General features: G+C 47.3%; 2 protein-coding genes across 2 annotated transcripts; one reads left to right on the top strand and one right to left on the bottom strand.

Moving 5' to 3' along the window:
* The first annotated feature begins 4,860 nt into the window (after positions 1-4,860).
* Positions 4,861-11,998, top strand: LOC135389390 (uncharacterized). Its single transcript, XM_064619444.1, has 3 exons — positions 4,861-5,248; positions 5,298-5,530; positions 11,465-11,998. The coding sequence occupies exons 1-3, from the start codon at positions 4,861-4,863 to the stop codon at positions 11,996-11,998; spliced, it is 1,155 nt and encodes a 384-aa protein (XP_064475514.1).
* A 3,275-nt stretch (positions 11,999-15,273) lies between these two features.
* LOC135386936 (uncharacterized protein K02A2.6-like) lies at positions 15,274-19,394 on the bottom strand. The gene has a single exon (XM_064616415.1). The coding sequence runs from the start codon at positions 19,331-19,333 to the stop codon at positions 15,383-15,385; it is 3,951 nt and encodes a 1,316-aa protein (XP_064472485.1). The 5' UTR covers positions 19,334-19,394; the 3' UTR covers positions 15,274-15,382.
* Between the last annotated feature and the right edge of the window lie 8,059 nt (positions 19,395-27,453).

Genomic DNA, 27,453 nt, shown 5'->3' with positions numbered 1-27,453 from the left:
CGGTTCAGGTCCAGAAGGCAATTATAATGGTTCAAACCGGTTCTTTCCAAACCGAACCGGTTCAGGAACGATGGGTGCGAATGAAGCACAACAGGCAGGTTAAAAGAAGCTTCCGTGTGTGTCTGTGTGTGTTACAGTGTTTGAAGTGGGCAGGAAGGCGTCAGTGGTCGTTCAGGATTTTGAAAGAGTTTGTGCGACATGAAAGACAAGATTAGTAGCGGTTACAAGAAGAGCATACCCATGAATTACTGGTTTGGGTTGACTTTCCCCGCACGTAGCTCAGGTCGCGGGGTTGTTAGCGGAATCTCACCAGGAATATCTGTCAACCAAGCCTGCTACCTTGGCCTATGTCATTTAAGTAATTGAAATTATTCGTTACCAGTCAGGATCGCGAATACACGTTAATCAAATACCGACACTTCATGGTATGTAGTTGGATTGGAATGGTGCGATCGTGAGCTCGGGGACTTTATGTGTAAAGGGCACCTTATTGTGTCAGCACTGACCGCCGCCGTGCTCGGCGTTAGCGTGAGGTGTCTGAGGAACAAAGACAAAGCAAGTGCAAACAGAGAATTCGACTCATTTTAGACCCACTGGCGAGTTTTAGATACTGTGTCAGTACGGTCGTTTTTGCTTCTTTTATTTTAAATCCACTAAGAAAGCCAACTTGGCATGTTCTTTTCATTCTGACCAGCATGAGTGTGGCCGGTACTTCACTTTCTAGTACACTAGGCACGCGGCAAACTTCATGCTTTAAACGGAATGACAGTAACTTCACCTCCTGAGCAACCATCGTCCCGAATGACAGCGTTTTTTCAACACGCCCCTGCTTTCAACAAGCCAGGAGAGAACGACGCCACACAAGATTATAGTTGGTGAGGAGCTGAACTTACCGCCATTCCGTTTCATTAAGTGTGGCTAGCGTATAAGGGGCTTATGTAAGTTCACACGCGCACGCGTTGGGGACTATGCTGCAGCGTTGTATACACGAATACGTGCTAGAGCTGAACTCAGGTAGTTTGCTTTCGCAATGCATTACGTGCAAGAGAACAGAAGAAGAAAAGGAAAAAACGAAGGGGAGAATATTTGAAACACCGAAGGGTCGCACAGCCGACGACATATATGTCGGTTGGTCCGTGTATTGGTATTTATATACAGGATACCTGCGATAATGGTAGGGATGATCTCGAAGACATAGCGCTGTCAAAGAAAAACTGACAGGTTTTTGTTGCAAACGGACTGATCCTGAAATGCAGCGCCAGGACACCCTGTATATAGCTGACTCTGACTAGTGTATTATTATAATATGTCACTAAATGACTACTACCCAAAACTGTCCCTAATGTCCTGTTGACCTTTAATTCTTATATACATTGATGTGTATGTCTTAGACGTTAGTAGTCCTGGCAGTTTTCTGTTGCTATCTGTTGCTATTACGTGACTCGAGAAGATCCAAATCATTGTTGCAGGGCACGACTTTTTCGGCAAGAAAGACGATGTCTACGAAGCTAATAAATGAAGAAAAAATACGAAAAAAAGTTTTTTGTGTTCATGCACAACATCCAAAGTTTCGCACTTAATTCCGTGTTAACCGTTATTTGAACCGCAAACCGGTATTTGTTTACCGGTTTAGTTCCGGTTCAGCTCCAAGATGGCGTCGACTCTTTCGGTTCGCTTCAGTTCCGGTTCAGCCAAAAATAACGGTTTTCGGTTCGGCTTCGGTTCGACTTTCTGATATTGGGTATCAGTAACGGATATCCCGAAGCCGCGCCGTGACGATGGCTGTTGCCCTCATTCGTAGGTCCGGGGTTTTCACACCGATCCTGTTCCTTGTCTCCACTCCCGGAGCCCCGACGACTGAAAACCCTTTCGTGATGGGTGCGAAGGGTTTATTTACATATGGCTATTTACACGTTTGACATTTCGTAACCATATAAGACGGGGAATCTGATGGGCTCGCGATGTAATGTTTCCGAGCGTGCCTTCCGCCTCGGAGCCCAGATTCAGATTCAGTTTTTTGGCCGTGAAGGCCCTTGAGAGGTGACAGCTTGACCCGTGCCCCAGTTGGCAACTTCACCAATCAAACGGTCCTGGCCCTCACCCATCCAATTTCTAATTGGCATAATTTCAAATCTCAACTGGACCAGGACCTCCCAAATGTCCGCCCACTGCTGGTTATTTAGTGCCAACGGTCCTGGCTGTCAGGCCGTGCACTTCGTAACTTCCAGCAGAGCAAACTTCTGGGTGATTCTACAGATTTATTGCCAGTGGGGGCCTGGCGCTTGGGCCTCTGGTGTCCCCCCTCCGGAGCTACCGCGACGCCTTGGCGTTCTTGGAACTCCAACTCCCCCCTTCCCACGTGGGGAGACAACTCCGCACACGTGCTTCGCGCCGCTTCTCGCTGGCGACCCTTACCCTGTATTCACACGAGTCAGTTTTCTGCCGGCAGCAAGTCGGGAAGGAGTGAGAGGATATCCGAGATAAACGAGGTCACTACGGGTCTGAAGACGCCCGCTCGTTCTCTAGCATTCACACGAGTCATTTTCCCGGCGGCTGTCACTTTTCCGATCCCTTCTGTATTCGCGCTTGCATATCCTCTGTGTCTAGCGCAGGATGAACCAATGAAAGAAAAAACTTATTGCGCGTGGGCTCCTTGTGGATGATTCAGATGCATTCGCGTGAGAAACAGGACAAGATACGGGCCAAAGAATAGGTTCCGAAGAAGCGCTATGGAATGTAAAACAGCATTAACCCAAATCTCCGTGTGGACGACCCAAACGCCTGTCGGAGTATTTTGATAATAGACGTTGTCACATTCGGTTTTATTTTCCACTAATGAAGCGTATCCCGATGCGCGCGATAGCGTGCTGACAAGTGATGGACTGGCGATGAAGCTGTGATGTCGAGCTACAGGTAGTTAATAATTAATTAAATTAAATTAAATCAATTTTTATTTTGCTTTCAGTAGGACGAGTACCTTTTAATTGTTATGTTCTTACCCATCTATTGGAAAGGTGCAAGCGAACGATTATGTGTAGTCAACGTCTGTCCAGCGAAAGAAATATCCGCGTTTATAAAATTAATGCTTTGTATTCCGTGTCTGTTTCGTCTCACGTAGAGAAAAAGCTTCGTATGCAACACTACATTGTAGGCATCTATCTCTGCATTGCATAGTTGTTCCAAAGCTGCTGCGCCGGTGTGCCGTTGCACCACTTTCGCGGTACAACCAAGCATCGCTGGCGTTCCAATTCAGAATTGGCCATAGTACAGTGAATGTCGTTGTATGGGACACGTAGAGAACAATCCTCATGAAATAAAAAGCACGCGCGATAAGTATCCGTTGCGTTACTTTCTCCTTCTGCCGGCAGCAGACGCCGTCGGTCGTCAGAATCTGGGCCGGGAGGACAATATATCCGGCTGCCTCCGACTGCCGCTCCGGAGATCAGAAAGTGGTGATGTGGCGAAGAGCGCCGGTCACGTGGCACCAGAGAGTGGTGACGTTCCCTGCCGCCTGAGCGTCAGCCGGCAGAAAACTGACTCGTGTGAATACAGGGTTACAGTATCCTTACTGAAAACTTACAGCAGATCTCGTTGAAGCAACTGATTCAAGATAAGCTGTTCCACGAGGAAGCTGAAAAAGCTGAAATATGCCGAGAAAATTATGAGGTGACAATGAGCAATAAATTGGAAGATTTATTGTAAGCATGTGAGACAGTTTGGCTGCAAATGAAGACACTATCTATGCGAACTCGTTTAAAAGAAAGAAAGGTGCATGAAAAAGGAAGCTAAAACAATGAAAACGCCACTCTGCTTCATTAATTTCTGATTCAAAGTTGATCCACACTAACAGGTATGAAAACAGATATACTACAAATATCCACTGTACATACAGCAACAATGACAACACTATAAGGAGATAATGTGTGACACAATTTGAAGCAGGCAAAATCTGATACATGCATATGAGAAATTACGAACGTCACTTATCCAGTAGCACCTTCTCATCTAATTGTCCGAGAAAGTAAGTCCGTCCAGTGCAAGCGGGATGATGGCACATTATGAAGTCCCATGATAGGCAAGCCTGAGCGATGGGCAAGAACACGTAAACAAACACAAACACGAAGGCTCAAAACCAGCAAGACGTTTAAATGATAACAACGAACTTCATGAACATGTAGACGGTGCGAGGGAAGACAGAGAGAGGGGAATAGGGAATTGAGGACAAAATGAGTTGAAGGAGGTCAAAGAAGGCGCTTGAAGGCCGGTTGGATACATACAGACGGCACACTAATACAATTGCCGTCGGGAACTTGGCGCCCCCATCTCCCGGCAGCAGCCGCAGTAGCCCCTTTCTGCACTCACGGTTGGGTTGCCGCAGGAGGGAGACCCCCACGTATAGCTGTGCGTGGCTTTCCCGTGTCTGGGGAAAGGGGGATCCTGGCGGTTGAGTGGACCCGGAGGTTGTTTTTGACCCTTCGGGGCCCCTCCGGGAAAGCAACACACCGCTTTGGCCCCTGCTTCCCATAGACGGGTGGTCCTGGAACGCCCGGCCAGGATTATTCAGCTAGTCGCCATCTCCCTTTTCATTACTTTTTCTTTCTCTACTCCTTCACTGTCTTTCTTTTCTTCCCTACACCTTCTTTGGCGGCAAGGGTCAACCTTGGGCAGTCTTTTACTCTCCAGAAGCTGCACTTGGGTATAGTGCAGAGGCAAGTGTTAGCGTGTGGTACACGTTCCCTCGTTGGGCTCGATGGTGGGCGACACACCTACGGCACTGAATCAGTCTTCTCTTTTATGGATTCTTCTCGTATAAAAAAACATGATCAGCGCCAAAAGAGGCGCTGCACCGATGCACCAGCTATGCAAATCCTCGACTTGACTCCTGAACCTTTGTTTGCGAAGTTCCTCATAGTCCACTCGGAAGATGAGACCAAACCCATGGCTAAGGTATCCCCATTCACTATTGCAAGAGACTTAGAAAGGACAATAGGGAAGTCTTATAATGCTCGAAAGCTGACCACAGGAGATCTGCAAATTGAAGTGACCACAAGGCAACAAAGCTCCGCTCTCCTTTCACTTGACAAAATTGCCGATATATCAGTCACTGTGACCACGCACCGAACACTTAACATCGTGAAGGGTGTCATCTCAGAGTCCCAACTCCTTGACTGCTCAGACACTGAGATCGAGGAAGGGCTTAAAGACCAAGGCGTTGTGACAGCAAGGAGAATTGTGATGCGTCGGGATGGTAAAGACATCCCGACGAAGCACATTGTCCTTTCCTTTCAATTGCACAGGCTTCCTCAGACCATCAAAGCAGGCTATCTTAATTGCCATGTACGTCCGTATATCCCGAATCCGCGACGCTATTTCAAGTGCCAGCGTTTTCGACATGGGTCGCAGGTCTGTCGAGGACAGGCGATCTGTCCAAAATGTGCTGGCATGGACCACTCTGCAGAATCCTGTGCAAACGAAGTCCACTGTTCGTACTGCAAAGGGAGCCACCCTGTCTACTCCAGGTCCTGCCCCCGTTGGCAGGAAGAGAAAGAAATACTCAAAGTGAAAGTGACGCAGAAACAACAGCAACTTTATTTTCGACCTTGGAGAGTGGGGAGTTTCATCGCCACAGGCGATACTCTACCCCATTGCTGGATGGAATGGGGGGATTAAAATAACGAGCCCCTTCACAATAACGATCGAAGTCCGATGGTGTCCAGAAATGTCAGAAGAGCTTTGAGCGCAGAGCGTTGCTGGGCTGGATTGGGCCAGGGACCAAGCAATTTCGAGAGGGAGAAAGGGCGAGAGTCCAGCTGACGAAGAGACTCGGAGAGTGTGGTTCGGGAAGGTTCGTAGTGAGGGCAATGAAGAAGAATGTGCTCCAGATCCTCAAGAGCACCACAGTGGCAGCAGGTGGGAGAGTCAACTTGCCTCAAGCGGTAACGCCACTGAGCTGTAAAGGCCACATCGAGGCGCATTCGGTGGATTAATGCAGCATCTTGACGAGAGGTGTTTCGTGGCATGCGGAAAGCGAGCGTGGGATCAACTCTGTTCAACATAGAGGGGGGAAGAATGTCGGTTGTCCGTTGGCGGGAAGCCAGGGGTGTCACTAGGCGTCGCAGAATGGAACGGCGGTCTCCTCTCAGCAGAACAATACGGGTCCGTTTCCGATACGAGAGTGCTGCTTCTGCGGCGCTGTCGGCCTGCTCGTTCCCCACGACACCACAGTGGGCTGGAACCCACTGGAGAACTAGCCTGTGGCCTGCGGCGTAGATAGTGTGGTAAGCCATTAGCACGTCTGTGACTAGGGGTGCGGATGGGCCTCGTATGCCGGAATTTTCAATTGCTTGAAGGGCAGATTTGGAGTCTGTAAAGAGTGCCCATTCCCGGGGTGGAAAATCAGCGATGTGTTGTAGAAAGAAAAGAATGGCATAGAGTTCCGCAGCTGTGGAGGAGGTTGGATGTGAGAGGCGTCTTCCGTGCACGACGCCTTCGGATGGAATGACGAAGGCTGAGGCGGACTTGTTGTTTCGGGATGCGCCATCAGTATATGCTGCCGTAAACGTAGAAAACTTCGCGTCTACCAGAGCATGAAAATGGGCTCGGAGGACTTGAGGGGGGACCTGATCTCTTCTTTCCAGAAGGTTTGGGAGGCGTACAAAAGTGGGCGGTACCGCCAGAGACCAGGGGGCTTCCGGCGGTATAGTGTCCTTAGTTATGAAGCCAGTGAGAGTCTGGCGTGCCCTCTTCGCTACTCGATAGAAGTCGCTTTCAGGGCGGTATCGAATTTTCCTGAGTAGCGGGTGGCGGGGAATGTGAGCACGCAAACGGAGGTAGTGCCGAGCCGTTTCCCGTTCACGGAGAACTTCAATCGGGAGCTCACCAGCTTCAGCCAGTACTTGCCGTGTTTCAGCCATTCTGGGAACTCCGAGGCATCGACGAAGGCTTCGAGCAAACAGGGACCGAAGTGTATTTAATGAAGTTGTTGATATCCTGTGCAGAATAGGAAGGCTGTAAAGCACAGTTGCCCTCACCAATGCCGCGTGAACCGCGAGCAGGGAACGCTGATCACAGCAACATCCTGAGCCAGAAAGATGTTGAATTGCGGGGAGCCATCGCTGCACTTTAGTTTCAAGATGTTTAATGTGCCGAGCCCAGCGCAAGTCCGAGTCGATTACCACGCCAAGGAAGCGGTGAAAGCGTACCGGGTCAAGCTTCTTTAAGCCAAGCCAAAGAGGAAAATTGGCCATAGCTTTACGCGTGAAAGGGAGCTCGACACACTTTTCGGGTGAAAGGTCCATCCCGAGGTGCGTGAGGTACGTATGGATATTGTTTAAAGCGAGCTGGCAGGCGGCGCTGGAGAGCCGGGCGTGATTTTCCTACTGTCCAAAGGGCGACGTCATCTGCATAGACGGAGAACGACACTTTGCGAGGAATTACTGATTGTAGGCCGGCCATCACCACGTTAAAGAGTGTCGGGCTGAGAATGCTTCCTTGGGGGACTCCTTGAGGAACAGGATGCTGAGGGCTTTGGCCTTGGGACGTACGGACAGCGACAGTTCGGTCCGTAAGGAAGTCTTGGAGCCAGATGAAGAGCCGACCGGATACTCCAAACGAGCGCAAGGCGTGCAGCACACAAATGTGCGAGACGGTATCATATGCGCGCCTGATGTCGAGGAAGACCGATCGGACGATCCGTCGATGGGCTCGAGCATGTTGAACTGTGGAGACTAGGTCCAGAACTGGATCCATGGAGCTTCGGTGGCGACGAAATCCAGCCATTTCGTGAGTGAACGCACGTTGTTTTTCAAGCCACCAGTCGAGGCGATGCAAAACCATTCTCTCCATCAGTTTCCCCATACAGCTTGTCAGGCTCACCGGGCGAAAGGAGGATAGGGAATTTGGGGGCTTGCCTGGTTTCAGGATGGGAACAGCCAATGCCTCCTTCCATGTATGTGGTAAAGATCCTTGTTGCCAAGACGTATTATAGACATGAAGGAGAGCTTGGAGTGACCGCCCGTCAAGGTTTCGTAGGGCGGCATAGGTGATTTTATCGGGCCCAGGGGACGAGGCGGCGTTCACAAGCTTCAACGCTGCCTTTAGCTCGATTAGTGTGAAGTCGCGGTCCATAACTTCCGGGGGACGGGGCCAGTCGTGGTGAAGTTCAGCCGTCAAACTGTGGACAAAACTGCGGTGTAGGGGCGTGGTCGAGGCAGCCGCCGGAGTCGTTAGTACCACACAGAAGTCCGTCGCAAGCGTGTTTTCGTCTACACGCTGAACGATAGCCAAGGCCGCGAGAGGATTCTTTTGAGGGGGCGCCTCCTTCAGAGATCGGATTGTCCGCCAGATCTTCGTGGCCGGATCAAACGGTGAAAGGTGGTTGCAAAACTTACGCCAACGCTTCCTGTCCTCGTTTTTAAGTTCTCGTGTTACTTTAGCTTTCATCCGGCGGTATTGCACAATGTCCGTAAGTTGCCCTGTCCGACGAGCCGTTCTTTCTGCTCGGCGACGTAATGCTCTAAGGTGATTAATGGCTGGGGAATGGCCGACATGGCCTGTTACCCTTTTAGACATGACCACCGCGTCCAGAATACCGCGGGTAATTGCTTGAGAGAGAGCCTCTGGGGACATACCGGTGTGCACAGATGTTCTGAGGCCCGCACGATAACGTCTCCAGTTTGTGAAAGAAATCAGTCCAGCAGTGGCTGAGAGGGGCAGTCTGTCGTGCGAAATATATAGAGGAAAATGATCGCTACCTCTAGTGTCGACGTCCGTAGCGCACGACAAGTGGCGAATTATGTCGCTTGAGCACCACGAGAGGTCCAATACATCAAGTGATGTTGGGGATCGCATGTTGCTTTTCCCATTTCGAGCCTGACGAGCCATTTGTTCCACAGCTTCGCGCTAACCAGATACTTTTCAGTCGCCTAAGTTTTCCGCTAGGTCACTGAACAGTACAAAACCATCAGGACAGACGAAACAACAATCGAAACAACGCGTATGAATCACGGAGAGGTCTCGTTGCTTGGGCTAGATACATTAAGCTCCCGATAAGGTTTTGGTACGGAATGATTCTCGGACTGCGCTGTTGCTGCGTGTTTGTATCGTGAACGCCATCTTTATCCACGTCGTGTTCTTGTTTTGTTCCAAGACCCTTTACTGTGAACTTGCAGAAGTTTATCATTTGGCCATCACGTCGGTCCATCAACGCCAACCGCCCTGAAGCTTTCAATAACTTGTTATTCAACGATGTCAGGGGAATAATTGACTGTACAGAAATATTCATACAACGACCCACAGCAACGGTAGACTTTTACCCGTGCTTCGCAAAAACATTAGCGGAGACATTGACCACTGGAGCGCGTACCTGAAGTGTACCACTTTTCAGGTGAACATCACCGACCATGCCGCATTAGGGTCATCTCCATTTCAGTTACTTTTCAGTTACAGTTACAAAGGACAGGAAGGAGTCTCATCGAGTGCCTCCTTGCACCCCTTTTTGCCGTTTATCAAAGTTTCATGTCCCGCATCTATTAACTATTGTATCGAAATATAATACAGGCGCAAATACTATTTTGATATTTTGTCCCGAGTTCCTCGAAAAAAGTGGGCTCGCGGTTGTTCAGCAGGCACATGTTATTATTCTCCATTGCCTTCAACAACCTCCTTCCCCTACTGTCCGTCCTTCGGCTTCCCCAGGCCGAGTGGTGTGCATTGAAGTCCCCTAGCACAAGCGCCGGGGCTTCCAGAGAACCAAGTAAGCGTTCGAAGTCACTCCACGGGACCTGTACCGCGGGACGGATATAGATGCTGACGACCGCAGTGACGCAGAATATCTCGTATAAAGAAGCAAAAACACAGGTAGAATTTGCCAAAAAAGGCACGTTCTCCGAAGTGGTGCGCCGGGGAGTGGCACCACTGCGGAAATCTGTGGAGACGCAGACTTCTGGGTCTCCACCCCACACTCCCCGCACAAAAGAAAAGCCTGCGGAGAGTTCGCTTCCGCTGGCACCGGCTGCTCAGATGGGCAGACGAGAAGTAGTGGCCACAACCGCTACGGAGGTTGATGGCGAGCTGTCAGTTTGGGACGGGCTCATAGGGGGTTCGTCCCAGACTGCCACACACACGATGGATGTTGACGATGATGACTGCTTGTCGCAGAAGTCATCGTCAAGCCTTCCCCCCAATCCTTCCCCATGGAAGGAACAAAGAGCGAAAAAAGGAGGCCGAGGCAGGGGCAGTACGTCCCTAGGGAAAGACAAGCAGCCCCCCCCCCCCCAAGGGTTACACCTCCCATATAATGTACAGTCTCTCTTTGTTCCTATTCATCACTACTTTCATTATGGGACAGGTAATCCTTCAGTGGAACTGTCGAGGCCTCTACACTAACATAGACGATGTACACGATCTCTTTGAAAAATACACTGCAGCTTGCTTCTGTTTACAGGAAACCTACCTTCAGGAACAAAGTTTCAATCCCTTCCGCAGACATACTATTTTTAGGAAGGACCGTACAGATACCACACGTGCGTCTGGAGGTGTGGCTATAGTCCTTCCGCAATCTGTGTCTGTAAAACAAATCCCACTTGTTACAGGGTTGGAAGCAGTTGCTGTTCAAGTGTGCCTCGGTAGGGTTTTCACTATATGTTCACTGTACCTTCCCCTATCAGAGTTAATAGAACAAAGAGATTTTGAAAACTTGTGTAATCAACTCCCACAGCCATTCACAGCCATTGATTCTGGGCGACCTGAATGCCCACAATCCTTTATGGGGCAGTGCAAGACTGGATACGCGAGGAAAAATGTTGGACAGAGTTCTTCTTTCAAGGTCCCTTTGCATTTTGAACACTGGGCTGCCTACATACGTCAACTCCTCAGTTTTTCTTGCTTGAACATTTCACTGTGCAGTCCTTCCCTCTTCCATTGTCTGGACTGGACAGTGGACCAGAATCCTCGTGGAAGTGAACACTTCCCGGTAGTTTTGAAATTTCGTGGTCCCACAGATTCCATCTCGACGCGACCGCGAAGGTGGAAACTTCAAGAGGCTGACTGGAGCTTTTTCCAGAACGAGGCAAAGCTTGTTTCTTCATATATTGAACACATGTCTATTGAAGACGCAAACGAGTTCGTCACAACGGCCATCATAAGTGCCGCTGAACAGTCTGTCCCGCAGACATCTGGCCGGCTCCCCAAGCGTTCCAAACCTTGGTGGACGGATGAATGCACACAGACACGAAAGCAACAAAACAGAGCATGGGGTATCTTCCGCAGATACCCCACTCCTGAAAACCTACTGACATTCAAGAGGGCACGAGCCAGGGCAAAATGGACCAGAAAACAAACAAAACGGACGTCGTGGCGTAACTTTGTCTCTTCGTTAACGCGCATAACACCGTCAAAGGTTGTGTGGGATAGACTTCGGAAAATTAAGGGTGATTACACTAGTTTTTCAATTTCCCTGCTTCAGGTTAATGGCATCCCGTGTCAGAGCCTAGAAGAGCAGGCTAACGTCCTTGGTCAACATTTCTCTGACGTATCGAGCTCCTCACATTATGATAGAAACTTCCTGCATATTAAGGAGCAAGCCGAAAGGCAAACAATTCCAATTACGGGTGGTGACAACTACCAGTACAACCAGCCTTTTACCATGGTAGAACTCCAACGAGTGCTGGCTTCAGTAAAAGTCAGCGCTCCTGGACCAGACCGCATTGCATATCCAATGCTTAGTCATTTGTCCGATGATTCCAAAGAGGATCTACTGAAGTTCTTCAACACGGTCTGGGACAAGGGACAGATGCCATCGGCATGGAAAGTAGCCACAGTCATTCCTTTTTTAAAGCCCGGGAAAGATGCGTCCAGTCCAACAAGTTACCGACCTGTTGCATTAACTAGCTGCCTCGGTAAAACATTCGAAAGAATGGTCAATAACCGGCTGACGTACTATCTAGAGGACAATAACTACTTTAATAACTACCAGTGTGGTTTTGGACCTGCACGTTAAACGTTGGACCATCTAGTTAGACTAGAATCCACAATTCGTGAGGCGTTTGTGAGACGGCATCACTGTGTGTCAGTGTTTTTTTACCTCCAAAAAGCGTATGATACCACCTGGCGCTACGGTATTATCAGGGATCTCTATGCGCTTGGCATTCGAGGGCGACTCCTACGTTGCCTGATGAATTTCCTCCAGGGAAGGACGTTTAGGGTCCGACTGGGGACAACTCTTTCAGGTCCTTTCATCCAGGAAAATGGAGTTCCCCAAGGCTGTGTGCTTAGTGTTATTCTCTTTATTATAAAAATGAATTCAATAGCTGCTGCAATTCCCCCGTCCATTTCCTATTGCTTATATGTTGATGACGTCCAGATTTCTTATTCGCCAACAAACTTGAGTACATGCGAAAGGCAGCTCCAGCTTACAATTAACAAATTGGTTAAATGGGCAGGTCAAAACGTATTTAGTTTCTCACCCGAGAAAACTGTTTGTGTTCCATTTTCAAGGAGAAGGGGTCTGTACCCAGACCCGATACTATCCATCAATGGTTAAAACCTGCCCGTATGCACTGAACAGAAGTTCCTCGGAGTTGTGTTTGGCAGAAAGCTTACTTTTGGAGCACACATCAGGAACTTGAAAAACAAATGCTTAAAGTCCACAAATATACTCAAGGTCATATCCCGCAGGTCGTGGGGTGCTGATCGGGAAACACTCCTTCGCATTTACCGGTCTGTAGTCCGCTCTAAAATGGATTACGGATGCCCTGCTTATGGGTCAGCACGACCGTCCACGCTAAAGGCCCTCGACACAGTACACCACCTTGGTTTGCGAGTTTCCGACTGGCGCTGGGGGCTTTCCGAACCACCCCTGTTTGCAGTCTGTACGCAGAGGCAAATGAGTGGTCGTTAGGGAGGCGAAGGTCTTATCTTACCTTGTCCTATGGTTTGAGAATAAGAGGCCACCCTCAACATCCTTCGTTTCCTTCAGTGACATGGAGCAACTTCAAACAACTGTTTCTTAATAAACCCAGAGCTGTGCCACCTTTCAGCATACGTGTACAACGAGACGTCGAATGTTATGGCTTTTTCAGCTACAACTCACCTACCTTGGTTGCCAGTAAGATGACTCCTCCCTGGCAACCACCAGTTGCATATGACGTCTCACTTGCAAAGTTTAATAAAATGGAAACACCCACCACAGAAATCCAGCAGGAATTTCTGATTCTCAAGGAGAGCTTTGGAGACCACACCGAGATATATACTGACGCTTCAAAGACTTCCACAGGAGTGTCATGTGCTATGGTATGTGGCTCGTGCACAAAGGCACATTGCCTAAACAATGTATTTTCAATTTTTACTGCAGACCTCTATGGTATTATCATAGCACTGAACCATGTTTTACAAACACACATGACACACACAGTAATCTACATATACTCTTTGAGTTCGTTACGTGCCATCTGCAGTATTCAATCACATAAAAACCTCCTGGCAAGACGCGCACAATTCCTAACTAGCATTATACAAGAAAAAGAGTTCCAGCTGAGACTGTGCTGGGTACCCAGCCATGTCGGAATTTCCGGCAATGAGAAAGTAGACCGCGGTGCCTCTGCTGCTTTAGGCAACGATATAACTCCTTTTGAGATTCCACTTGACTTGCTGCAGCAACTGAAGAAAGCCATCCACACGGATTGGCAAGCTTTTTGGGATAAGCAGTTAACAAACAAACTGCACACAGTAAAACCTCGCCTATGCAAACCTACACAAGATTTTGAAAACCGCCACCATGAAGTTTTATCGAGCCGTTTGAGGCTTGGGCACAGTTTTCCAACGCATGGGTAGTTGCTACGAAGGGACGACACGCCTCAGTGCCCTCACTGTGGAACAGACCTATCTATCTTACATACACTCATAACATGCTCACTTTTAGAACATCATCGCCACCTACACTTTCCATTCTTTTACAAATACAAGGTCCCCCTTCACCCTGCTCTTCTACTCGGTGATGAACCTCTAGTCGATTTTAGCCATATATACAAGTTTTTAAGAGAGACTGGGTATTTAAAGCACATATAAGCTCATATATATTGTTTTTATTTTATTTTATTAATATTTTTTAATTGAAATAATCCTTTTACACTGCTAACCATCCATACCATTGTCTTGGCGCACTATGGCCCTCGTCGCTAATGCGCCAAAAAAACCTTAATCATCATCATCATCAGCTTCTCTCAAAAGCAGTGATGGGCAGTAACTACTCATGAGGTAGTTTAACTACAACTACTAACTACTTCCCTTAAAAGTAATTGGAATTACTAATTAACTACATCTTGCAAAAAGTAATTAAACTATATTTGTAACTACTACAAAGTAGTTTCAATTACTTTTCCAACTACTTTGTGGAAAATGGCTGTAAGAACAATAAAGGTGTCACTAATAAGTAATAATAGACAGCAATATCGGTTGAAGTAATAATTTAATTCGATGTACATTCGTAATGCGTTCACACCATCCTGGTGCCCCTGAGTCCCAAAGCGCTCACCTGTCTGCGGTCATAAATTGGTACAGAGCAGATACAAAACTCTTCTAGTGCTCCAGTGAGCTTCAAATTTTTCCAGAAGGCAATTCAACAAAACAAAGGAAAATATTTTCAGGCCTTCCTGTTCCTTTGGGCAAGTTGACTAACGAGGTGTTAACATAGTGAACTATTAAGAAAAATTGGCTGTTCAGCCCAAAGTCGCATTACAGTTTAAGCGAAGCCATCACCTTTGTAATGCCACATTACTATTCATCTGACATAACACTAGTCCAGTGCTCTAACTGAACTGGCATCGGTGACTCTGCACACAGCTTCCAAATTATATCACAAAAGCACCAATGCCTTGTGCTGGCTGTGCTTACGCTTGAATCAGATTCTTAGCGGACGAAGCCAGTGATCTCAGCACCACCATCTTTTCGAACAGTGTGTCCGAAATTCTGCACCTTCTCGGTGTCAATATCTGGCCAGCTAAGCTAAACAACCTTTTGTTTGCGCTTCCCTCCTTGACCTTAACATTCTTGTAGCAGTACTCAATCACGAAGGAGTCCATCCCGACAGTGACACAGGCAATAACGCCGACAAGAAGAAGAACGTGAAATGTTATGTCTTGGCAAGAACGAGCGCAGTAAATGATGACAAGGTTTAATTAACACAGCAAAGACAGTTACATGAGTTCCACTCAACGTGCTACATCTATCAAGGCTTGGTGCCACTGACTGTGTGGGGTGCCTCCCGTGCTGCCAAGGTAAGGCACGTGATCACCTTGTTGTCTACCCACAACGAGGGATGGCGCCACCATGCCATACTAACGGCAAATGCCAGTACATAACACTCCTTCCCCCTAAAAAAAAATCCCTACACAAAGTCCTTCCAACGCTGAGGAGGTGCTCTGACCCTGTCTGGTCTTTCTCGCGTCATCACCTGGTTGTGCTTTGGCAGGATAGATGCTGCTTGCTCTGCCTGGCTGGTATCCGTTGCCTCACTATGATCAGGAACAACAGGCCTTGCTGTGTCCTCTTGGTTGGTGCCCTCGGGTGTCTCCCTCAGTAGTCCCCTGCGCCGCATTTGGTCAACATGGCGTCGCAATACTGCACCATCCTGTGTGCGGGTTCTGTAGGAAACAGGCCCCGTCGCCTCGATCACTGTAGCTGGAATCCAATTTGGGCCTCTTCCGTAGTTACGTACAAACACAAGGTCTTGCGGTTGAAATGAGCGCAGTTTAAGATGGGTCTTTTCGTTGATTTCGTCGTCACTATCCCTTTTTTGCTCAGTTAGGTCCGGGTTCAGCCTGTCAAGCAATGTCCTCAGCCTTCTGTTCATTAACAACTCTGCAGGGCTTCTGCCAGTCGTGGTGCATGGGGTCACGTGTTGCTGCAACAAGAAGCTTGCCAGGCGTTGTCCCCAGTCTCCTTCTATGATGCGCCTTAGGGAGTCCTTTGTCGTACGCACCATACGCTCCGCCTGACCGTTAGATGATGGGTGGAATGGTGCAGACGTTACATGCCGGATCAGTCCCGCCTTCATGAATGTACGGAATTCCTCGGAAGTAAACTGCGCCCCATTGTCAGAGACTATTGTGTCCGGCATCCCATGAGTTGCGAAGAGCTGCCGTAGGGCGTTTATGACACTACGTGTAGTCATGCTTGACACTGGAACTACCTCCAACCACTTAGAGAAAGAGTCCACCACAATGAGGAATGTCTGACCCTGAAAAGGGCCAGCAAAGTCCACATGGAGCCTTGACCATGGTGACCTGGTTGTTTCCCATGCATGTACGGGGGCCCGAGGCGGTGCAGGCCGGGATTCCTGGCATGTCACACACATGTTAACACGTTCTTCTATGTTCCCATCCATCTTTGGCCACCACACGTAGCTTCGAGCAAGGGCTTTCATCCTTACAATGCCGGGGTGGCCTGTGTGTAGGGCATCCAGCACAGCATTCCTACCCTTCTCAGGTATTACTACCCTGTTTCCCCAGAGGATGCACCCTTTATGCACAGTAAGCTCATGCTGCCGCACTTTAAAAGTTTGAAAATCGGGTTCCGTGTCCCCCGATGGCCACCCTTTTAATGCCCAGTTTAGGACTCTTGACAGAATAGGATCCCTAGCTGTCATCTGTGCAATGTCCTCGGCGTGGAGTGGTGGATTAGGCATGCCCTCGAGGAACAACACTTCCAGAGGGGGTGGCACCACGAACTCTGGAACGCCCAACGGCAGGCGACTTAAGGCATCGGCATGCCTAATGTTCCTCCCAGGTTGATGAACGAGGTCGTAGTTGTATGCACTTAAGAGGACAGACCAGCGAAGCATTCTCGGTGACAATATTTGCGGCGTTTGTTTGCCAGGTGCGAACAGACCAAGGAGTGGTTTGTGGTCTGTCACAATTTCAAAGCTCCGACCGTACACATAGTAATGGAACTTTTTTACACTTGCAATTATTGCGAGGGCCTCCTTGTCAATTTGTGCATAGTTCCTCTCTGCAGAAGACAGTGTGCGCGAGTAGAATGCAATGGGAACCTCCTGGTAATTTTCGAGGCGATGGCTGAGCACGGCCCCGATACCGCACGGAGATGCATCACATGTGAGCACCAAGGGCTTGCTCTCGTCGTAGTGGTGAAGAACACTCTCAGATGATATCAGCTGCTTGCATTCCTCAAAAGCTTTTGCGTGCAGAGGTGTCCACTCCCATAACGCCTCCTTGTCCAGAAGTCTGTGCAATGGCTCAGCTACTGTTGCTTTGTTTTTCAGGAAAATGTGATAGAAGTTTAACAGTCCAAGGAAGGCTTGTAGCTCTTGTCTGTTCGTGGGTGCAGGTGCCTCATGAATTGCTTTCACCTTCTCTTTTGATGGATGCACTCCATCCTTGTCAATAACAAATCCCAGGAAGTCCACCTGTGTCACACCAAAACGACATTTGTCACGTTTCAAACGGAGGCCTGCATCTGCGATGCGCTGTAGTACTTCATGGAGACGGCCAGCCAGCTCAACCTTTGAGCCTGCAGCAATTAACACATCATCGAAATAAGGTACAACCCTAGGAATTCCTTTCAGGAGGTCATCCATGAATTTCTGGAATATTCCCGGCGCAACATTGACACCGAACTGCAATCTCTTCACACGAAAGGCTCCGCGGTGGGTGGTGATTGTCTGTGCATCTGCTGCTTCTTCGTCCACCACTAGCTGCTGGTAGGCCTGAGCCAAGTCCAGTTTTGCAAATACGTTTCCTCCTGAGAGGGAAGCCAGAAGGTCTCGAACCACAGGAATTGGATAGGGATGGTGGGACAATGCCTTGTTGATGGTACACTTATAGTCACCGCATATCCTTATCTCACCATTCGGCTTCATGGCCGTAACTATTGGTGTCTCCCACTTGGGGTGGGTAATTGGTTCCAAGATACCCTGCTCAATCAGGCGGTCGATTTCCTCATCAATTTTTGGTTTGAGAGCAAAAGGAACCTGTCGTGATCTCATGCGCACTGGTGTCACGGTCGAGTCCAAGTGTAGTGACACAGGAGGGCCATTGAATTTGCCAAGTTCTTTTCCAAAAACATGGCTGAACTTTGTAAGGACATCTTCAACAGAGAGTTCTTCAACCTGGTGCACCCCTACGAGGCTGATTCCCAATGGTTGAAACCATTCCATGCCGAGGAGGCTTGTACGGTGCCCTTGAGCCACCAGTAGTCGCAGCTTACCGTCGAAAGTACCGTACTGCACATGGACCCTAGAGATTCCCTTGACTTGGACGGAGTTCCCTTGGAAGTCTGTTAGTTGGGACTCGAATGGTTCACACTGCATAGTTCCATCCTTGATGAGCTTGTGGAACGTTTGTTCGGAGACAATGGAGAACTCTGACCCAGAGTCAACTTCCATTTCACATGGCTTGCCTTCGATGAGGACAGACGTACGGTGCTTCTGCGTATGCGTGGAATGCACAGGGCCCAGATGATTTGTATAGTAAACATCGCACGCTGTGTCAGAGTTTAGGGCATTTGTACTCGTACTGCTTTCCTTCCGACCCACTGGCTTGTCAGTTGTTGCGTTGGCCGATGACCGTTGCTTCAAACGACACACGCGTTCAATGTGGCCGATCTTCTTGCAATAATGGCACTGGGCGTCCCGGAATCGACAGAATTCCCGAGCATGAGCTCCTCCGCATCCGTCGCACGGCTTTGTCTTCTTCCCTTGATTTCCCGTTTCTCTGGCTGAGCTTTGGTGCCCGTTTGCTCGCTCCTGTTGCTGTCTGTGCAGGGCATTTATGTCGGCAGTTGCAGCCGCCTCCGCAGTTCTCACTTCGCGAGTGCTTCGAGCCGCCGCCTCCGCTGCCAATGCTTCTTCTTGGGCGACTTTGAAAGTGAGCTTCTTTTTGGCGAATAGCCGGTTCTGAAGGTTCTCGTCCACAAGTCCGCAAACGAGGCGATCGCGCAGCATTTCTTCCAGGTTTGGGAAGTTGCACTTTTGAGCCAGACGACGTAACTCCGCGATGAATAACGCCACTGACTCACCCGCACCTTGGTTCCGCCGGTAAAACGCATTTCGGCACACAATTTCCGATGGCTGTGGCGCAAAATGTTCCTTTAACGTGGCTAGTATCTGGCTGAAGGACTTGGTTTCGGGAGTAGCCGGGGCAAGCAATGACTGTACTAAGTCGAACGTTGCAGCGCCGCAAACACTCAGGAAAACAGCACGTTTCCTCGCTGGGTCGGTAATGCCGTTTGCTTCCAGGTAGAATGTTAATCTGGATTCGTAGGCGTCCCATCTTTCCGGACTCGATGGGTCGAATTCCTCTATATGCCCAAGAGTCGCCATGATATGCGACGAAGTTCCCGCCAAAACACACGGACGCGCAGTTCGGTTGATATCTTCTCACCACCGCTTGCTGAGACGACCTCGACGGTTCTTCAACCACGGGTATCCCATCCTCGTCGCCACATGTTATGTCTTGGCAAGAACGAGCGCAGTAAATGATGACAAGGTTTAATTAACACAGCAAAGACAGTTACATGAGTTCCACTCAACGTGCTACATCTATCAAGGCTTGGTGCCACTGACTGTGTGGGGTGCCTCCCGTGCTGCCAAGGTAAGGCACGTGATCACCTTGTTGTCTACCCACAACGAGGGATGGCGCCACCATGCCATACTAACGGCAAATGCCAGTACATAACATGAAACATGCTGCAACAACAACGAACGCATGCTCGCTGCAACCCAGAACGCTAATACTTGGATTGGATTGCCTCCGGCCGCGACCAAGCGGGTGCCTCGGGCTAAGGCGTCTGCTACGGCTTCGCGCGATCACCACGAGGTCGCGGGCGCGGCTTCGTAGTTAAACTACAGTAGTTAACTACAAAAAATGTAATTTAACTACCAACCTGCAACTACATATGACAGAGTAGTTATAATTACCAAGTAACTACTCGAAAAGTAATTTAACTAGTAATTCAACTACATGTAATTGAACTACTGCCCATCACTGCTCAAAAGACGTTTTCGCCTGTCTGGTTCCCACGCCAGCACCGCCGTCTGGGACCATAGGGGTTGACAATTATTACAGATTCTTAGATGATCCGACAAATTTCAATCTGGGCTGTTTTTATGCTGGCCCAACCTTTGGTTAACGCATTGAGATGTTTGACCTATGTATACAAAGCCACAAGCTAACGGGATTCTATATACAACATTTTTTGCACAAGGAACAAACTTGATGGTTCTGTGTTCAACATTACAGGCAGACTCTGGTTTCGAAAAAGGCGTTAAACGATCTTACCTGAAGTTGTTCCTAAAGAGGAGACGGACCCCCATCTCATTCGACATAGCCTTCAAATTATGTGAAATCCTGTGGTAGTACGGAACTACTGCAATTTTCTTGTTTTTATCATTTTCTTCCATTAAGCGTTTCGGGCGAGCTTGAAACTGAGCAAGTAGATTGTGCTGTATTAGCTTAAACTCATATCCTGCTCTTTGCAATTTGGCGGTCTGTAGCTTGAGAGCACTGAACACAAAATGCGAGCAAGATTTGGTTAATGCAGTGGTTATCAAGGAATTTATCAAGCTATTTTTCACCAACTTAGAATGGCAACTCCTTCTTGGCAGAAGGGGTTTTTTACTTGATGCACCATATTACCAGCATAACCCACCTTTGAAGTGTAAGGTCAAATCTAAAAACTTCAACTTCCCCTCGGTAGGATGCTCTTCCGTAAATGTTAATTCGGGGGCCGATTCACGAGCCACACGTTCCAATTCTACCAAGCAGGAGCGGGAACAAGACATAAATATCATATCATCAACGTATGTAGCCACCAAAAAAGTGTCAGGCAAACACGAATTTACAAAAGCACTTAAATGAGAGTCGAGGCAACATAAATAGATATCAGATAAGAACGGTGCAACAGACGAACCTATGAAAACACCATCCTTTTGGGTGTATAAAACGCCATCTATGCAAGTTACATTAGAATCCAAATACAAATTCAGCAATTCCAAAAATTCACTTATTGCAATGCCAGCGTGAGACTGGAAACGTACCAGATTTGCATGGGCACTTGGGAAAGGTGTAGGGCTCGAGACCGTTAACATATTTAAAAAATGCAAGGGCAGTATCGCCTTCATCATCCACCGCTTACGAGCGAACGATCGCCAAAGGGGTCGTGTACAATGCCACTACATATCATATTAAATGTCAGAGGACAAACAATAAGATAGTTTGTCTGCGGGTCATATGCCGAGATTATTCGCATTAGCTTTCGCCAAGAGGGTCAGCAAACGGTAAGTTCACTGGCACTTTTGGATTACAACAGTGTTCGGAACACACGTAACAATATGCTATGTTTCGCAGCGAGTAAGAATACCTTCACCTGTAGTGTTGGCATGTAGACGTATGCGCATGGCACTAAATGAGCAGTTTGTGGTGACCAAGCTGCCAGACAAGATTGAATATGAGTGACGACTACCGTTGTGGAAAACTGTTTTGCCTTTCTTGGTAAAATTTCTTTCATTGCATGTATCATTCAAGTTTTTAATTGTATTAGTAGTGCGACAATCTTGAGATAACCATTGATGTCTTTTCTAGCAGTTCCTTTTTTCTGAGATAACGTAAGCTATAACCATCAATCTTTCTTACACGATGTCATGTACCGTGTTTTTGAGATTTTCTTGTTTGAAGTATATACTTACAGCAGTCACGTACAGACGTACATTATTTGTATATGTTTTGCTATATATTGTTTACACAAGTTTGTTCACCACTTGCAAACACAATGTGCAAAACTATGCATGGGTGGAGAGCATACTTCACTTGAGGCACTCCTGCGTATTTCTATATGCATGCTCCTGGGGAAAAGAATATTCTCTTTCACTCTCGTGCAGTGCAAAAAAATATATGGATTTAGATGCAAGCAATTTAAAACTCGTCAGTTGCGTAGTTTGTGCCAATTGAAGTGTGTAGGAATACAAACACGAGATAAACTGATGTTCTGAGGCTGGAACAACATAGAAGGGACACATACAAACAAAGCCTCAAATTGCCTAAGAAATCAACGATGAAAGATGAAAGTCACTGAAAAGGTTAGCCAGCTGTAGGGATCGAACCCACACCTTCTGGATTACCGGTCCAGGGCTCTACCAATTGAGCTAAGCTAACACGCCTCTCCAGCGACTTTCGGGGTGCGTCATCTGAAGGGACGATAAACCAGCCACTCACTCTCACTCATCCTCCTTACACTCTTACATTTTTGCTCACTCATACACACATTCATACAACGGAAATCGACGCAAGCGGCATCTGTTGAACAAGAGATAAACTGATGTTCTGAGGCTGGAACAACATAGAAGGTACAGATACAAACAAAGCCTCAAATTGCCTAAGAAATCAACGATGAAAGATGAAAGTCACTGAAAAGGTTAGCCAGCTGTAGGGATCGAACCCACACCTTCTGGATTACCGATCATACAAACACACGATCATACAAACACGTTTCGAATAGAAGATATTTTAAATTAGAATGATTGACTTCTGTATTCAGTGTACACCAACTTGCTCTATCCCTCGAATGTGTCTTTCATGATCTTCATCCTTTCATCTATGCATGGAGCAGTCCTATCCGCACAACATGTTTGCTCACATTAATTCAATTGACACAGTGATCATGATGGTTCGATGCTAAACCAATTGCCCAATTCGTTCTTCTGTGAATGGAATCTTCATTGCACAGCACGTCGGTTCAGATTGCTCCAATTGGAAATCATTGTTTCTCATTGCAACCCAGTGAACTAATTACTTGATTTGGTTCTTGATTTCCTATTAACCTTCTTCATCACAACACCTGTTAGAGCGCTAAAACATGAAGCTATCTCTCCCTCAACACTTCTCATTACTTCAATGAGAAATACCTGCGTTATTCACATGAAATGAATTGGGTGTCCCAGTTCTCATTGAAAGTCATTGGTTCTCATTAAACAAATTAGATCCTGGTTCCCTGGAAGACTCCTTCACCACAACATCTGTTCCAGCTTTCAAACATAAAGTCAGCTTTCCCGCAACACTTCTCATTACTTCAATGAGAAATACCTGCGTTATTCACATTAAATGAATTGAGTGTCTCAGTTCTCACTGAAAGTCATTGGTTCTCATTGGACAAATTAGCTCCCGGTTCCCTGGAAGACTCCTTCACCACAACATCTGTTCCAGCTTTCAAACATAAAGTCAACTTTCCCGCAACACTTCTCATTACTTCAATGAGAAATAGCTGCTATATTCACATTAAATGAATTGGATGCATAAATTCTCATTGAAACTCACTGAAATTGGTGCGGTCTACTTTTTCCAGCAGGCATGAACAGTAAAAACCACAAGTGATTAACTGTGCACATAAAATACGAAACAGCTATAGAAGCTAAATGTAGGACATTTGTGGGCGGTTAATAGTAGAACACTACAAGTAAGCTTTTGTGGCAACACTCAGGAAGACAAGGCAGCACAGTAGAGCCTTATAATGACCTACCGCCCCACTTTTTATCCACCGCTGGTACAAACCTGCAGAAGTTGCCTGCTGCACACGATGGAAATTGATGTTCTGAGCCTGGAACACAGAAGAAAGGACACACACACAAAGCCTCAAGTGCCTAAGTACAAAGTACTAAGTTTCCTCTGTGTTCCAGCCCCAGAAAAGCCCCAGAATATCAATTTCCATCGTGTTCAACAGATGCCGATTGCGTCGCCCCGTCGTATGAATGTGTGTGTGAGTGTGATTTGTCCCTTCAGATGACGCAACCTCGGGAGTAATTGGCGAGGCGTGTTAGCTGAGTTCAGTTGGTAGAGTCCTGGACCGGCAATCCAGAAGATGTGGGTTCGAGTTCTGCAGCATGCTAACCTGATCCGTGACTTCATTCTTGTTCCATGCTGCAGTTGCGATTTCTGGGTCCCCGGCTGACGGAAATTGTTTGCGGACACAAGCTGAAAAACACGACAGTCGTTTTAGGGAAAAATCATATAATGGTTCTCATTCTGTGACACTGAATCTCCCTTCAAAGACCGACAATAATTTGCTGCTTGTGACGAGTACGCACTCGGAAAGCAGAACTCGAAGGTTATATTGGAAGCAATGCAGCATTTTTCTGAGATGAATCTGGGCACATCTGGGCCCATGAAACAACTCACACAGAGGTCCTTCAACTTCTTTGCTCTTTGCATATTTAATACATATTTTTCTTGCGCTGGGGCATAGCCACGTACGACCGTGAGTGCTGTTGTGGGAAGCAGTGTGTTGAGAGAAGTGCTAGAGTCAATAACGTGGAGTTATATAGACTAACTGGACCTAGACATCACTTATCTTAGTGCAAAATGCATCACTGTTAGTGAATTACGTTCCCAATAGCTATTATTAGAACTATAAAGTGAAACACAGATAGAATATTGCTTTATGTAGTCTAAAGAGTTACTTGTACCACTCAATACTGCTGCCTCTACACACTAATTGGAGAGCATGAACTGAAGGGCATGGCATAATTTGCAAGAAGAAAATGAAAAAGAGAAGGAAAGAAACTCATGGAATAAATTACGTGTTCTCGTCATTTCAATGTTTTGATTTATGCACTCGGTGATGACAACTACCAGCTTTTATGACTGGCTACAACTCTGGAACATATGTAGCGGTTATTTCTTTGGGAAAAATCAGTGCTTTCACCATGCAACAGATCCGACGCCTTCAAGCACTTGTTCGCATTTTTTCCAGAGTTGCATATTATACTCGCTACGTCCGATGTCATCATTTTTCGCAGGACATTTCGGGTGCACTCTGCCACAGATGACCCGCCAGTTGTCAACGGATGATTGGCCTGTCAAAAAAGAAATGTGCCTGCTAGGTGTACACGTTTCTAACCAAAGTCACTTATGTACACTTAGCAGCACTGTGTTGAAGAAGAACCAACGTACACATGCATCAAAGTTGCTTGAATCATCAGACAGGTTTCTACATCCTCCATATCTTGTTCTCCTATCACTGGAAGTATTTGCAGAGCAACAGGAGGTGGTGGAACTGTGTTTACTTCTTGCTGTTGCTGCTGCAGTTGCTGCACAATTTCTTTGATTTGCGTCATATCTTTTTTAACAACTTTTTGTCATCCACAATAACCTCGATTTGATGCATGATCTTTCTGAATATCCCTGACGTGCGAGGCAAGAAAACGTTACATAAAACATTACATAAATGCTCTGTACCAAGCCTCTTTGAACAGACAAAATCACTTCCAAGTGAAGTACATAATGCACCACACAGAACACGGTCCCTCCGCAGTACCAGGAGATAAATGAGATAGTTTTCGGCTCAGCGAGTCATGTTCTGAATGATGTCAAAATAGGGGCAATATGCATGTACACTACCGTTTGAGAAACGAAATACACTGTGTCTAACCGTCGGGCGGACCCCAGGCAAGAATCTGGTGTGGGACCACTCCAAAGTGGATTATTGGACAGTTACCACTTGGAATGTGGGACCATTCACTGACTGGGAACAATTAAGAGTAGAACCAGTTTCATGGTGCTCTCAGTTGAAGTAGAACCAATGAAATTTATCTAGAGGGCCTCTGGTAAGTGGTCTCGGATCCGACCACTTACCAGCTGGGACCACTGAATGCATGACTGAAAGTAATGCGTGGAAGAGCAGATACTGTCCAAATAAATATTGTCTATTCAGCTGTGAGCATTCACTAAATATAAAGAAATAATCGACGCATCCCTCACGTACTAAGTAGCATACGCGTAATCTCTCGGTGTATCTTGACTACGCATGTGCCTGTGTTGACTGTGTGTTGCACTCACGGACCACAGGGAGCATGGCGTTTTGTTGACCACCACACATCTTGTATTTTCTCAGAGAAGATGGCAGTTCCGTCCATGTAGGTCGTGACATGTACCCCTTTTCTCTTCACCAAACGATCCGAATCTTTATGGACTCTTCATATCCCATTTCTCATGTTCCTCTAGCTTCTGAAATAAAACATCTAATTAACAGTAATCAAAACGTCACTCTATGCGTTTATACCTTTTAGCATCAGAACAAGCATTATGTGCAGTCCGTTCGGCGTTTCACTGTCCGGTTCTTGTCCGTACGCTGTGTCGTCTTCTTGGCATCAACATTTCTCCGAGATATCGGCAATGTATTTCACATGAACCCTTGTTATCGGGTTGCCTTAGAAAATGCACAAAAAACACGTAAATACTGCACAGGAGATGCCCGATCTCTGCCACCGCAACCAAAGAGAAAAACTGATTTTCTACGCCGCGTCCAATGACCAATGACCCCAAAGTGCCACCCCACTTGGAAACTGATCAGACGATTCCGAGATGATCCACATTCAACCGGACCCAGTCCAGATTCAGCTGGAACAATTCTGGAACCAGTCCAGATTTTTGCCTTGTACGGAAGGAGACGATTCCTCTGCCGAATACATCGGGCGGACGTACGGAAGCGATTTCTACTTTGAATACGTCGGGCCGACGTACGACAACCATTTCTACTTCGAATGGGCAGACATATGCCAATACGGAATACTTCTGACCGACGAAAGCACATTGCACTGCACGATATTCAAGCAATGACGATCGTATCTGAACGCCATGGTCCTGCCGACGCCATCAATGTTATGTGAAAGTACTGCTCCCAAGCCGTACGGTGATGCATCACATTCGAGGTTGACGTCCATCGACCAAAGTGTACGAGACACTCCGCTCCTAGGAGGGTTTTCTTGACACATTTGAAAGCCTTACCTTCTTGATTTATCCAGCGCCAGCGGGTATTTTGTACCAGCAATGCGTACAAGGGTGCTAGTAGCGTCGGCGTTGAGGCAGGAAACTTCCGTAATATGTCAACAGTCCCAGGAAGGAACGTATTTCCGTCACGTTCGTCGGTGGCGTGGCCTTACAAATTGCATGAATTTTTAGTCCTGATGGTTGCAGTCCACATCTGTCAATTGTGTGACTCATGTACGTCACCTGTTCCTTGCCGAACTCGCACTATCACGTTTCAGACGAACACCGTACTCCCTGAATACTTGGAGTACCTTCTTAAGAGTCTGACCGAATTCGTCCTTGTCCTCTGAAATTAGGACATCATCCAGGTATACTTGACATCCTGATATGCTGCGTTGTAGAGACTTCATTTTCCTTGGAAACACGGCGGGCACCGATGCAATGCAAAAAGGTAGTCTGTTGTAACAGTACAGTACATTGTGCGTGCGTTTAACTGAAATTTTGCGTGATTCTTCGCCAAGGGGGACTTGGAAGTATGCATCCCGGAGCTCGAGTTTTGAAAACCTCCTCCCAATGAAGCGAATAAGTCATCCACATTTGGCAGGGGCTACAGTGCAATTGTGCGTGCATGCCGGATGAAGCGTAACCTTCGAGTCGCAACAAATACACATTGAACCGTCCCTCT

The sequence above is a fragment of the Ornithodoros turicata genome, chromosome 3 (assembly GCF_037126465.1).
Source record: "Ornithodoros turicata isolate Travis chromosome 3, ASM3712646v1, whole genome shotgun sequence".
NCBI classification, from domain to species: domain Eukaryota; kingdom Metazoa; phylum Arthropoda; class Arachnida; order Ixodida; family Argasidae; genus Ornithodoros; species Ornithodoros turicata.
The sequence above is the reverse complement of the archived record's forward strand: the minus strand, read 5'-3'. Positions and strand labels throughout refer to the sequence as shown.

Bases quoted from the DNA above. Each gene is read 5' to 3' on its own strand.
- LOC135386936 (XM_064616415.1), bottom strand. From the start codon at position 19,333: ATGGCGACTCTTGGGCATATAGAGGAATTCGACCCATCGAGTCCGGAA.
- LOC135389390 (XM_064619444.1), top strand. From the start codon at position 4,861: ATGCAAATCCTCGACTTGACTCCTGAACCTTTGTTTGCGAAGTTCCTC. The intron at 5,249-5,297 runs GTAAAGACATCC...TCAATTGCACAG, and splicing joins AATTGTGATGCGTCGGGATG to GCTTCCTCAGACCATCAAAG. The intron at 5,531-11,464 runs GTTGGCAGGAAG...TCCCTGCTTCAG, and splicing joins CTACTCCAGGTCCTGCCCCC to GTTAATGGCATCCCGTGTCA.